The 14496-nt window shown below is 50.3% G+C and overlaps 1 protein-coding gene and 1 pseudogene across 1 annotated transcript; both read left to right on the top strand.

Moving 5' to 3' along the window:
* Positions 1-2075: 2075 nt before the first annotated feature.
* Positions 2076-2619, top strand: LOC129072261 (ferritin light chain-like; annotated as a pseudogene).
* A 9147-nt stretch (positions 2620-11766) lies between these two features.
* On the top strand, positions 11767-14306 carry GGT6 (gamma-glutamyltransferase 6). Its single transcript, XM_054575641.1, has 4 exons — positions 11767-11900; positions 12538-12746; positions 12835-12948; positions 13243-14306. The coding sequence occupies exons 1-4, from the start codon at positions 11767-11769 to the stop codon at positions 14304-14306; spliced, it is 1521 nt and encodes a 506-aa protein (XP_054431616.1).
* Positions 14307-14496: the final 190 nt, after the last annotated feature.

Here is a 14496-nt window from a genome sequence, read left to right on the forward strand (position 1 = left end):
ATGTGTGAGAGGAAACTACCCAAGGCAAGGGAAAGAACCACCATAAAATAGTAGAACAAACAATTACTAGAGTTGACAGGGAAGTAGGATTAGTCCCTATTGCCACCAGCCAGAATGGAGAGACCTTGTAACACACCAAGGATTGCAGCATTATTCACAGTAGCCAAGACAGGGAAACAACCTAATTATTCATCAACATATTAATGGATAAAGAAAATACATATGTGTATATATAAACAGACCCAGAAATGACAGCGATGACAGGATTAGTAGATAAAGACTCTAAAACAGCTATTTTAAATCTCATAAGTGTGAGGCCTTACTTAGCGAGAACAATAAGGCAAGATAAAAAAAAACAGATTAGATAAGAAGTAAAACTCTTTATTCACAAAACACGATTGTCCATCCAGAAAATCTTTTTTTTAAAGATTTTCTTTATTTATTTTTAGAGAGAGGGGAAGGAAAGGAGAAAGAGAGGGAGAGAAACATCAGTGTGTGGTTTTCTCTTGCACACCCCCAGCTGGGGACCTGGCCCACAACCCAGGCAAGTGCCCTGACTAGGAATCAAACTGGCGACCCTGGTTAGCACACCAGCACTCCATCCACTGAGCCACACCAGTCAGGGCCATGCAGAAATCCTTAAGCAATGTCTTTTTAAAATCTACTACATATAGTTAATAAATGAGGTTAGCAAGTTCTCAGAATATAAGAATCAAGGTCAATATACAAAAGCCAATTGCATCCCTGACCAGTGTGGCTCATTGGGTTGCGTGCCGTACGGTACAGCAAAAGGTTGCCAGTTCCATCCCCAGTCAGGGCACATGCCTGGGTTGCAGGTTCAGTCCCCAGTTGGGGCGCATGCAAGAGGCAACTGATCAGTGTTTCTCTCCCTCTCTTTCTCCCTCCCTTCCCATATCTCTAAATAAATAAATAAATAAATAAAATCTTTTTTAAAAAGCCAATTGCATTTCTTTATATTAGCAAGAAACTGTGGGGCACCGAAATATTTTTTTTTTCCTCACTGTTTTCCACAGAGGCTGCACCACCCTGTGGAAATTTTTAAAAATATATTTACAATAGTATTTTCAAACGCAGAAAACTCAATACTATTTACAATAGAAGAAAACTCAAAAACACTCAAGGGTATATTTAGCAAAATATTTAACACACTTGTACATGGAAAGCGACAAAATATTGCAGAGATAAAGAGGCGCTAAATAGACAGCTATACCATGTTCATGATTCACAAGAATCAATTTTGCTGTCAAGTCACCCTAAATAGACCTATAGAGTCTCACTATCCCAATCAAAATTCCTGTAAGCTTTCTTGCTTAAAAATTGGTAAGGTCCTTCCAGAATTTATCCCAAAATTTTTAAAAACCATGTTGGAGGATGCAAACTCCTCAATTTTCAGGCTCACTCTAAAGCTCCAGTAATTAATATAGCTTTCTCTCAGTTTAGGATAGAGAGCAGTAACAATGGAACAGAAGAGTCCAGAAATAAGCTCACACAGGTATATGGCTGACTGATTTTCAGGAAATATTGAAAAGTGGGGAAGGGATAGTCTTTTCTAAAAATGGGGCTGGAATGGAATAATTAGACACCTGATGCAAAAATAAAATGAACTTTGACCTGTACCTCACACCATAGCCCAAAATTAATTCAAAATAAATCTGAGGCCTAACTATAAAAGCTAAAAATGTAATACTTCTGGGAAAAAAAAAAAAAAACAGAAAAGCAAAATCTTTACGACCTAGGGTTAAGGTAAAGCTTTCTTAGACAAAAGCAAAACGATAAGTAGAATTTTATCAAAAATAAAAAGTTTTGATCTTCGAAAGATACCATTAGGAAAACGAACAGACAGCAGGGCCCCCGCTGGTCCTCCGGATCTGTCTCTTGCTTCAACAGTGTTTTCACGGAACACGCTCAGCTACACCCCTTCTTCCAGCCTCCGACCACCCTCCCACCTCTTTTCCAGTCACTGTGTTGAGAGCCACCTCAGCCATCCTCAGCCTCCGGGACCAGCCAACACTTTTTTTTTTTTTTTTACCTTAAGTCCTTATTGCCAAACAACTATGAGCTCCCAAATTTGACAGAATTATTTCTCCCAGGTGAAGCTGCCGTCAACTGCTTAGTCACCTGCCTCTGGGGGCCTCCCACACCTCCCTCTCTCTGGGCTTCTATTTCAACCAGTATGGAGTGGCTCTGGAGGGCGTGGGCCACCTCTTCCGCAGGTTGGCCAGATGGCTGAGGGGAAGCGCAAGGGTGCCCAGGGTCTTTTAGAGCTGCAAAACCAACATTGTGGCTGTGCCCTCTTCCAGAATGTGCGGAAGCCTCCTGAGGTGAAAGGGGTGATACTCAGGATGCCACCAAAGCCGCCGTGGTCCTGGAGAAGAACCTGGACCAGGCCCTTTTGGATCTGCCTGCTTCTGGTTCTACCGGCACAGACCCTCAGCTCTGTGACTTCCCGGAAGAGGAGGTGAAACTCATCACGAAACTGGGTGACCACCTGATTCACCTCTGCAGGCCGCCCAGCCCCACGGCGGGCTGGGTGAGTATGTCTTCGCAAGGCTCCCTGTCAAGCACGACCAGGAGCCTTTGGAGCCCCGAGGCCTTTGAGGGGCCCCTCTGCGCCCCCCCCCCCCAGTATCTGCCTCTGGCCTGAGCTGCTCCCTGAAACCACTAAGCGTCCTTCTAACCGCCCAGGGGCCTTCTTCCATGCACTGGATCCAATGGAAACAAAAAAAACTTATTGCAGGGAAGGAAGGAGGGAAGGAAGGAAGGAAGCAAGGAAGGAAGGGAGGGAAGAAAGGGGAGGAAGAAATTAGAAAGGTAGGAAGACAGAAAGAAAAGAAAAAGAAAAAGCAAGCCAACAGACAGAGAAAACATATTTACCAAACATGTTTATCCACTAAAGGACTTGTATCTAGAATGTACAAGGAATTCTTAAAACTCAATAATAAGAAGTTATTTTTAAATGGGCAAAAGATTTGAACAGACACTTCACCAAAGATACAGTAACAAAAAAATAAGCAAACAAAATTATGTTCAGCATCATTAGACATTAGGGAAATGCAAATTAAAACCACAATGAGATACCGCTAAACATATACACACACTAGAGTACCTGAAATTTTGAAAACTGACTATACTAAGTGATCCCCAGAACACAGAACAACTGAAACTTTCATTGCTGGTAGGAATGCAAAACGACACTGCTACTTTGGAAACAGTTGGATAGTTTTTTATTGAGTTAACCATATACTTACCAGATGATCCAGAAATCCCACTCTTAGATATTTACTAAGAGGAATGGAAGCCTGTGTTTACACAAAGACTTGCACACAAATGTTAATCGCAGCTATATTCAGAATAATAAAAAATTGGGAACAACTCAATCTCCATCAGTGGGTATATAGATACAATGAATACTGCTTATCAGTAAAAAGAAAAAAAACTACTAATACTTGCAACACCGTGCATGTTTCCTAAAGGCTTTATGCCATGTGAAAGGAGCTAGATATGAATAATTACATATGTTATTATTCCATTTATAGTATGTAAATCCTCAAAACACTAAAGGGAAATGTGTAGGGACAGCGATCCGATGGGTGGTTGCAAAGGGTCAGAGGTAAGAGGTGAGGCAAAGGGACACAAGGAAACTTTTTGGGTGATAGAAGTTATTTTTTATCTTTTTTTAAAAAAGATTTTATTTATTTATTTTTAGGGCAGGGGGAGGGAAGGGGAAAGAGAGGGAGAGAAATATCGATATGCCAGAGATCTATCAATTGGTTGCTTCCCACATGCACCCCCCCCCCCCGGGGAACTGGCCCGAAACCCAGGCATGTGCCCTGACTGGGAACTGAACTGGTGACCTTTCAGTTCGTCGGCTGACACTCAATCCACTGAGCCATACCAGCCAGGGCAGAAGTGTTCCCTATCTTGATTGTGGCTGTATATATTAACATTGAAGATTTTTACTTTATGTAAATTATACCTCAATAAATCTGGTTTTTAAAATAGAATGCATGACAGACTTGCATAATAAAATGAAAGTAGTTTGCTGCGTTGGAAACTGGTACCCCTAAAATCTGCTGGGGGCAAAAGAAGGATGCTTGATTTTCCCATGGTCCAGGTATGAGCCTTTAGAGAGCAAAGACCGGCATAGAGCCGTATAAAAACCTGTCTAAGAGTGCCACCTGGAGGTAAGATGGGACCTTACAGCAGGAAGCTGCAGACTGAGCTGCCTGTCAGCCTAGGGGACCAGCTACCAGTGCGCCCCAAGAGCCCCACCTGTGGGTGAGAGCCCCAGGTAACGGTGTGGGCAGAGGGCTTTGGAAGAACTTACAAAAGAGCCCCACAGATGAGGAGTCATCCTTAAACATATACCAAGCCTGGGGAGATTGTGTGGCAGCTCACAGAGTATTGGTCAGAATAAGACCCTTCTCGCCCATCTTCTCTTTCCCACTTCAACTCTGAAGGAACAAAAAGCAGCAAAGGCCCAAGCTGGTGTGGTTCGGTTGGTTGGGCATCGTCCTGCAAACTGAAGGGTTTTTCTTTTTCTTTTTCTTTTTTTTTTTTAAGCAGCCTAGTACGTGATGAAGAGAATTTCAGGCTGCAAGCACAGTGAGAGAAGGGAAAACTGGGAAGGAGTTAATCAGATACGCACCGTCCTCTCTCACACGTTTGCACACTCACACACACTCATGCACGCTTGTACCCTTTTCCGGGTTGCATGCTCTCTACCCAGAACAGACCAAGAAGGTGCTAGGGAGGAGTTTTTAATCTTAAATGAATTGTCAAATTTTCTCTTGGTTCTTTATTGTGGTAAAATATAAATAACACAATTTACCATTTTAACCACAATTCAGTGACACCAGATACACTTGCACTGTTGTCCATCCATCTCAAGGACATTTTCATCATCCCCAACTGAAACCTCCACCCACTGAAGAATAACTCTCCCTCCCCGCCGCCCCTGCCCCTGGCATCCACTGTTCCACCCTCCACCTCCACGCATTTGACCATCCCATCTGGGTTTTTAACTGCCATTACTGGAACGAGGCTCTTATAACTTGAAGTGACCCGGGAACCTTTTAACCAACGGAGAACCTCTGGAGAAGACACGGACCTGCCCTGTGTTCAATGTACAGGGTGGCGATGAACCATCCCCACAGAACAAGTTTGAATGAAAATTGGGAGGAAAGACAATAAAATCGCGTTATGGCGCCCTGTGAGCCCTATTTGTTCAACCTCACACTTCACAAATATGGGTGGGGCTTGTTCTTCTCTTGTGACAAGAAATCTAAAGACATACAGTCCAGGGCTTATAGCTGGTTCAAAAGCCATCAGACATAGGCCCCTCTTAGCTCCTTACCACACCCCCCTCACCGTAGCGCCTCGATCCCCACGGCTCAGGTCCGGAATCTGGGTTCCAGGAAGGAAGAAAGAGAAAAGGCAAACGCTTTGGGAAGAATTGAGGAAATTGTTACTTGGTCACTCCTCTGTTCTGTCATTCAACGCGTAACCTGGAGGACAAAACCTGCTCTAAAAGATTAAGAAGCCAGAAGCGTGGTGGCGTCTCTTCGAGGGTGAGACCTGTCAATGAATCTCAGCTCCGAGCAGTGAAGTCACTCGCTCTAATTAAAGGACCTGAGGGCAATTGTCTGACTGGCTGGGCCTTGGCCCTGCGTCTATCTGCCCCTTGCCCCTACCAGGGGGGCAGTTCCAGGAAGGATTTGCTCCCTCTGCTTCTGGTGTGGGAGAGAGTGTGGGAGAGAGTGTGGGAGACAGGCCCTTGAGATTTTCAACCTGTTGTATAAATGGGCCATAGAGGACCCCTGCGGGCGACAGATCCGCCCCGATGGTGTTTATTTCTCCGTAGCAGGCGGGGACCTGAGAGCTCAAAAGACCACCAGAGACAAACTCAGTGAGCATATTTTTAGCCATCGAGTGCCTGCCTGCTTTGCATAACTTGTAAAACTTGACCCCAATGCCAGCTGCCCATAAAGACAAATCCCAGGGCTCTAAGACCCCAAGCCACTGTTGCCCTTCAGAGTTCTCAGACCCAGAGACTCCCCTCCTCACCTAGACACGTGCGTAAATCCCTTCTCTGAGTCCCTTCTCCCCCAGGAGGTCCCTTGCCCATTCCCCTTCCAGGTGCTACCCAGCACTGCTATCCCTAGAAGGTCCTCTGCGGTTAGCGGGGGACTTCCCCTCCATGCGGCCACGCCCAGTCACCTCCCAAATACAGCTCATTGGGCGCTACTGCCATCTTGTGGTCTTGGGTTTTTTTCCTTGACCAGCCCCCAAACCTTGGAACTCAGCAGGACTCTACACAGCAGGGAGGCGTTGGGGAGGGGAATAATTCCCCCATAGAAAATCTGGATGCTGCTAGGAAAGAGACTAGAGAGTAGAGAGCTGAAAACGTGACAACCCTACTACAGCTGGTAATGTCGAAGGTAAATAAGGAAGACAAGAATGGTGCCCAACGGCAACTGAAACACTTTTGACAAAAGATAAGGCAACGAATAAAGAGCTAGATGCTGCCAGGAAAGGGACACCAAAGGTACTTCCTGATTCAGGCCTCCTGCTTTAGAAATATTCAGAAAAGAGACTGACCAATGACCTCTTACTGGAGTTGAACTTTCCCATTCTAAGCCTGGGTCTGAGACACACTTTCCCTGGGAGCTGGCAGCGTCAGGAGAGCGCATATGTCCTCCTTGCCCGCTAGGTTTTTAGGGCCTTTGAGCCAGTTTCAATGTGTTGCCTCTGCCTGGCACCATACACCACCCCCTGCCCGCCCCCACCTCAAGTGCATATGATGTCTGCTGCCCTCCAGAGACTCCTAGGTGTATGTGCACCAGTGCACCCGTCAACGTTATGAGCTGTAAGCAAAGGCCACACTTCCACCTGAATTAAATAGGAAACAAACTTAGGAAAGGTCTGTGTGTGCACAGAAAGTGGGGGTGGGGGTGGGGGGTGCTGTCTGAGAACCAGCTCACAGGATGGATATGCGGAGAGGACCAACTCTCAGAGTCATGCTGCGGAAAGGTCTGGGGAAGCCACTGCTCTTCACCTCATCGGGGCGCCAGATGTCACAGCCTGTACCCCTGACGCCAACACTGGCCACTGTGTTGCCATAACTCTAAAGCAAGAGTTTGAAGGTAGACTGCTATCCCTATCGGGTAAAAACAAATGACTTCTGGATTCTCTGCTTATTGGGATAGAGAATAAAGCATTTGCCAGGGGCTGTGTTGATTTTCACCAATTAAGAAACACCTGAAATAGCAGCTGCAGTTTGACTTAATTCTTATTGTTACAATTGACCCTTGAATAACATGGGTTGGAATTGCACGCGTCCCAATCTATAATCAGAGTCAAATCTCAGCGGGTCCCAGGGAGCCAATTGTAAAGTCAACACACACAGCAGGTCTGAGCCAGAGAGGTGATGAGCAGGGAGGTCAGCTTGAAGGGACTGGAAAAAAGCAGATTGTTGGCCTCTTGGGGCCCTTCTGATGGAGGGAGCAGCCAGGGCTGCTGGAGGATGTGCCCCATGGACTGGGGGACATCCGACCTTCAGCTGTTCCTGAGCTCCTCCCTGCCCTCCCCCAGCACACACACCTCAAAGAGGTGCTCAGTGAATGCCTGAGAAATGCACCTGTGAGGGTATTATTATTTATAAGCAGCACTCAAACCTGGCTACCCATTATAATCCCTTGGGGAGCTTTAAAAACTATTACAATGCCCTGGCCAGGTGATTAAGTCGGTTGGAGCATCGTCCCATACAGCAAAAGGCTGCGGGTTCAATCTCTAGTCAGGGCGGTACAGGAGGCAACCAATCAATATTTCTTACATCATTGTTCTCTCACTCATCTCTCCCCCCCGCTAAAATCAATAAACATATCCTCATGTGAGGATTTTTTTTAAAAAAAACAACCCAAGCCCAGGCTTGTGTGGCACTGTGGACTGAGCACTGGCCTGCAAACCAAAGGGCCATTGGTTGTCAATTTCCAATCAGGGCATATGCCTGGGTTGCGGGCCAGATCCCCAGTATGAGGTGCGCAAGAAGCAACCACACGTTGATGTTTCTCTCCTCCTCTCTCTCCCTCCCACCCCCTCTGTCTAAAAATAAATAAATAATATCTTTTAAAACAACAACAAACAAACAAACTACCATGATGACCTAGGCTGACTTCCAGAGATACTGATGCCATTGGTGTGAGACTTGGGGAAAGGGAAGGACCAGCATATTGGTATTTTTTTTAATCCCTGGTAGTGATTCCAGCTGCAGAAATCACTGGACTAGGGGCCTAGATAAGACAGTGATTCACAACCTTGGCTACACACTGAAAACACTTGAGAAGCTATTTTAAAAATTGATTCTTAGAGAGAGAGGGACATCGATTTGTTGTTCCACCTATTTGTGCATTCATTGGTTGAGTCTTGTGTGTGCCCTGATGAGGGATCAAACTGAAACCTTGTTGAGTCGGGACGATGCTCCCACCAACTTAGCTACCCGTCCAGGAACACCTGGAAAGCTTTAAAGGCACTACCAATGAATCTGCAACCTAAAGGTCTGATTTCATTGTTTAATTGGTCTGCCTGGGTATTGGGATTTTATCAGGTGATTCTAATGTGCAGAACCATTAGGATAAGGTTGAAAACCATTTAGGATAAGAGAGTGAATGAGTGATGAGAACCATTAGACTAAGAGAGTGAGTCAAAGATAAAGTGAGGAAATGAATGAAGGGCATGAATGACTCTGTAGTTCTGTACTTCAGACTTAGAGCCACCGTGTGAGTGGCGTGTGGTGTGCGTGTCTGTGTGTGTGGTTGCGGGGGCAGGGACTTCCCGTACCATTCAGCTTTGCAATAGTCAGTTTCACAGAACAGAGAGCAAGGAATTCATGTGTTTTGGAAGGTCCACTCTGTTCCAGATACTGATCTAAATGCTTTAAATGCTTGTTGAATCCTCACAATAACCCTGGGAGGATAGATATTGTTAGACTTTTTTTTTTTTTAACAGAAGTGGAGTCAAGACTCCCAGAGGTTAAATGTCTTGCTTGCAGTCACGTAGTGAGTCAGTGGCAAAAACTAGATGAGGCCCAGATGTCCTAAAGCCAATACCATCTCTAAGTGCCGCTGGAATGACCGGCTCCCTCTGCCCCAGGAGCTGCCTTGGCCTGACCACCATTCATCCCCAGAGCCTGCTTGGTGTCAAACTGAAGCTCAGCTAACAGTCACCTCTTGGAATGTGGGGCAGTGCTGTCCAGGCCCAGACCTGCCAGAGTGAGAAAGACCATGTAGCAGAAGGTTCCCATGACCCAATCAACAGAGGCCTTGGTTCCAAAGAACTTGTCGGGTCATAGCTCTAAGACCAGAGTCATATTGGCTGGACAGGCGCCAAAGAGTCACGTGTGCTGGACAAAAGGAGCCAGTGCTAGGAGCCCAGGGCCGGACTGGGGATGGGGCAGGGGATGAGGTGGGAGCACAGACACATCCAGTTCCCAACCACGTTTTCTTAGGAAGGACTGACCCTCACTCTGAGGTTATAACTTCCCCACAGTGTGTTACCAGGAAGCGAAATCAAATTATTTTATTAAATAAGAGCAGATTACCATTGGGAATCAGGGGAGTCCCCACCCCGCGCCCCCCTTGGCAAAGAGAAAAGGTGACAGCCTGTGCTATTTCCATTGGGTTTATTATTTTTTTTATTGGTGTAAAAAATCACAACAAGCAAGAAAAATATAACCAGCAACATTGAAAGAGAAAACAAACCAACAGTAACGAGAAGAGGAGGGTAAGGAGGAAAAGGAAAAAAAAATCAGAAAATCTGGAAACCAAAGGTTTCTCTGGGGAGTTTGGGAATGGAAAGCAGCTTGCGGTGGGCTGTGGGGGAAACATGGGGAGCCAGGCAATGGAGGCAGCAGGTGCGGAGAGTCTTTTTGTAGATCAGCACTACTCGAAGCGCCGTTCCAGGGTCGCCTGGGAGTTAGGAAAACGAACTGCAGGTCCCTACGCCACACCTGCAAAGTCAAGCTCTCTGGGAATGGAGCCCAGCAACCCGGTTTAACAAGCTCCCTAGGTGATTCCACTGTACACTGAAGCCAGAGGACCAACCCAACCTGCTTGTGAAGAGGCCCAGGGAAAGGGCCGTGGCTGGAAGTCCAGTGGGATTGAAGGATGATTTTTGTGGTGGTTGTTTTAACAGAGAAAAGACTTGAGGTGTTTTTCAAAAAACTTTTTATTGAAATAAATAAAAGTGGACGTGTCCCACGTGGAGAGCGGGGTGCACTTTCACGGCAGCACACTCGTGTAAGCAACATTGGATTGAGAAACAGGATGTCACCGGCGTCCCAGGCGCCCTCTCGTGCCTTTCCCGCCACCGTCTGCTCCCCATGGCAGAAACTAGTTTGACTTGTTCTTGTACTTTATATAAATGGAAGCAAAAAGCATGTGCTCTTTGGTGTCTGCCTTTTTCCCCTCACCGCTGTGTGTGTCATGTATGTTATGGCATGCAGCTGCCGGCCGTCCTCCGCGCCGCCGCGGAGTGCGCCCCTGTGACTGCGCCGGTCACACTGCCGCTGCTGGCTGCGCGGGCGCTTTCCGATTTGGGACGGTTCCCATCAGGGCTGCTGGGAACATTCTAGAGCATGTCTGCTGGGTACAGACGTAGGCGAGGAATTTCTGAGGCGAGGACTCGACCCTTTTTAAATATTGTTGAGAAGGAACCAAGAGAGAAGACGTGACGCTACGGGAGGCGGGGGTCCAGGAGAGAGAGAGGCACCTGGGGAAATAGGCGAGGGGTGGGAGGGGCGGGGCAGAGCAAGGGGCAAGGAGTGGCACGAGGTGGGGAGCGGGGAGTAGCCTGGAAGGGCGTTTGCAGTTGGGTGGGGCGGCTTCCTGCATCAGCCTTGATTCGTCCATGGGAAGCAGGAAGCAGGGGGGCGGACTGACCTGCGGGGTCCCTCGGCTGGGGGTTTGAGGCAGGGAAGAGGGAGGTTCGGGGTGGTCGTAGCAGGATGCTCAGCAGAGACGTGACTAGAGGATGGATGAGACTGGAATCTGTAACTTGTTCTGTGACGTTCTTTGGGATTCTGATTTTGCCACATTAGAGGTCCTTGGTGTGAGTTCGCCAGTGAGGGAATTTGGAAACATGGTTTCCAGGTTGTGGCTCCCTAATGGGTCTGTAGTGCCACCTGGTGGTCAAGAGCCACATGGCTGTGCCTTCACCTCCAGGAGCTCCCCAGATGGAGAATCCCAAATCCCTGGAGCGGCCTCGGGCTGAGCCTGGGCTGAGCCTTGACCCCAGCCAGACACCAGACACCTCTACATAGAGTCAACTCACGAACTGAGGCCCAATCCAAGCAACAATGTAACTGTAGTCCCAATTCAAGTTCCACTGCGCCTAGATTAGCATCCCGAGCAGGCCTGGGGGGCCTGGGGCTGCATCCCCTAACGAGGGAGCCAGCAAGCATCCTGGATCTCAGGGCCTATGGCTGTGGCCTGAGGATTGGGCCTCTGCTTCCTCCCTGGACTGTGTCCCCTGACAAAGCCCCCTGCCATGAGAGCCCCAGGCCTCTGCGCCCTAATGGGGCAGGCACAGCCTCCCTGGCCCCGTGACCCGCCCAAACCTGTTCTAGGTTCCACAACACCCTTCCCCAAGGCTGCCTCCACCTCCCATCTGCCTGGCTTGGGCAGGGCCTCCTGACTCTCAGCTGGGAAGGCTGGCAGACAGGGAGGCTGAGGCAGGCGCTGTGGGGCCATGGAAGACCCAGCAGGGCGTGTGCACTACCAGCAGCTGCTGCTCTGGGAGCAGAGCTTAGAGTCTGAGGAAGAAGAGGAGGAGTTTTCAAAGCCACTTGTTCCCGACCCCTGGAAGCCCCAGGACTCCTCTGGGTGAGTCAGGGATGGGTCTGGGCACCTGGCAACTCAGGACTGGGGCCAGTAAACGCCTTCCTCCGGGGTCCCTAGCGGAGCCAGACTTCCCTCTACTTGGCTCCGCTCCAGGAAATTTCTGATTGAATTGGAGGAACCTAGGCTGCAGCTACAGCCCGAGACCCAGCCTGAACCAGTCAATTCACAGTCTGAAGGGACCGTGTCTGTCTGCATCTGAAGGGACATTTGAACTAAGCCAGGACTGCTAGCTGCTCTGTCAAAGGTTCCCAGCCCCCACCCCCACCCCCCCACTCCTGGCGCAGGAGATACCTGCTGAGCAGGTTGCGGCCTGGCTACCCCTGGCTGGGCCCTGCTCCTCAGACCCGCCCAGCCCTTGTCAGGCTTCCTTACCGGCCGGCTCATCCCTGTCTCTCCGACCTCCTCTCCAGAGACTCCCTCCATAGCTGTCCTCAGTCTCCCCAATCTTCATGTTTCTGTCCACGCTGCACCATCTGCCAGGGAGCCCTTCTCTGTGGCAAACTTAAACTCCTCTTGCAAGCAAAATCGACCTTTTGGGCTATGTTCCCTGGGTTCTTTTAGGGTTCATGGGTGTCCCCCCTGCCTTGGCCCTGGCTCAGGATACTCTTCTCTCCTGAAGAAGTTGGAAAGAAGCTGGCACTCGGCCAGGGGCCTGGCCCCAGCTAGTCGTCGCCCTGCTGCTGCTGGCTGTTGGCTTCTCCCTGGCCACGTGGCAACTGCACACCAGGGGTAGCTCTACAGGAACCTTGGGCCCTGTGGCCCCTCCACCCAGTGGGCACTCCCATCGCCCCGGCGTGTACCACCACGGTGCCGTCATCAGCCCTGCAGGTCAGTGATGAGAGCCGCCCAGGGGAGGGGAAGGGCCGCTGTCACTGGTCCCAGGCCCCTCCCCATGACAGTCCCTTCCTTACTGCAGCCACGTGTTCCCACCTGGGCCAAGAGCTGCTTGTTGCTGGGGGCAACGTCGTGGACGCCGGAGTCGGAGCAGCTTTGTGTCTGGCAGTGGTGCATCCTCATGCCACAGGTCTAGGTCAGTGATCCACAGCCCCAGACAGTGACCCCAACCCTGGGCCCCATTGACAACCTGGCACCCAGGCGGTCAGTAGCCCTGTCCTCAAGGCTGGTTAGTGAGCGTGACCTAAGACTTGGCCAGTAACCCCAACCCTTGATTTAAGGCCCATGGGATCTTGACCCCAGATGGGTCTCCACGCCCAGTGAGTAACACCTGACCCCAGAGTAAGTCAGTAGCCCTTCCTCTGGGGCTCTGAGTGACTCTGACCCTAGTTAGAGTCCCAATCCTGTGTGACACCTTTGTCTCCCCCAGGTGCCATGTTTTGGGGCCTCTTCCACAATAGCTCCTCAGGCAACTCAACGGCCCTGACATCAGGCCCAGCCCAGAGCCTGGTCCCCGGCCAGGGGCTGCCCTTGGCTCTGCCTGCCCTGCACCTGCTGCACACACGCTTCGGCCGCCTGCCCTGGCCACGGCTGCTGGCGGGCCCCACCGCACTGGCTCGGGAGGGTTTCCTGGTAGACACACCTTTGGCCCAGGCTCTGGCAGCCCACGGTACAAAGGGCCTCTGTCCACTACTTTGCCACACGGATGGGACCCCCCTGGGCCCTGGGGACCGAGCCACCAATCCAAAACTGGCAGCTGTGCTGCGCAAGGCAGCACTTACCCCTGCCCCAGACTTTGCTTGGAATGCCTTGCTGAGCCTGCTGGCCAAAGACTTGGGGCTGGAGGGGCCCTCTGCGGAGCCCGTGCCCACCTTGGAGCCGGCACTGAAGCTACCTTTGGCCCAGGGCATCTTGTTCACCACCCCCAGCCCCTCAGCTGGACCAGAACTGCTGGCACTGCTGCAGGCAGCCCTGCAGTCCAAAGGACCCAGCTCTGACCCCTGCCCACCACCGCTGCCAGCTCCTGAGACGCCCGTAAGCAGTGTCCTGGCCACCGTGGACAGCAGCGGCTCTGTGCTCCTTCTCGTCTCCTCACTCAACAGCTCCTTCGGCTCTCGACACCTGTCGCCAAGCACCGGGGTGCTACTCAGCAACCTAGTGGCCAAGTCTGAAATTAGTACATGGGCCTGCCCCCTCATCCTTCGTGGCAGCCCAGATGACACAGAGGCCGATGTGTTAGGGCTGGTGGCTTCAGGTACCCCCGCAGTCACCAGAGTCACAACTCATGCCCTGCTCAGCCACCTGGCCAGGCCCCAAACCCAGGCCAAGCACCAGCACCAGCACCAGCATGAGCACCAGCACCAAGCCCAGCAAGGACCGACAGAGAGCCCCAGTGTGTGTGGCCAAGGGACTGTGCTCCAGGTGGCAGCCCATGCGGAGCATGCCCATGTCTCTGGTGTACCCAATGGCTGCTGCCCCTACCAGGGGTTCTAAGGGGACGGGGACAGAGCAGGCCCAGCAGCAAAAGACAGTGAGCACAAAGAGTATGCATGGACTACGTGCTCACCACTGGCTCAGGCCCTCAAACTCGGGCCTGGTCAGTTACCTGGACTAGCTCTTCTCCGCTAAGAAAACTGAGGACAATAAGAAAAGAGCACGAGGGCCTGCTGAGTTTGGATCCAGC

This window comes from Pteronotus mesoamericanus, unplaced genomic scaffold (genome assembly GCF_021234165.1).
Source record: "Pteronotus mesoamericanus isolate MK-2021 breed Mesoamerican mustached bat unplaced genomic scaffold, CSHL_Meso_final contig_317, whole genome shotgun sequence".
NCBI lineage: Eukaryota > Metazoa > Chordata > Mammalia > Chiroptera > Mormoopidae > Pteronotus > Pteronotus mesoamericanus.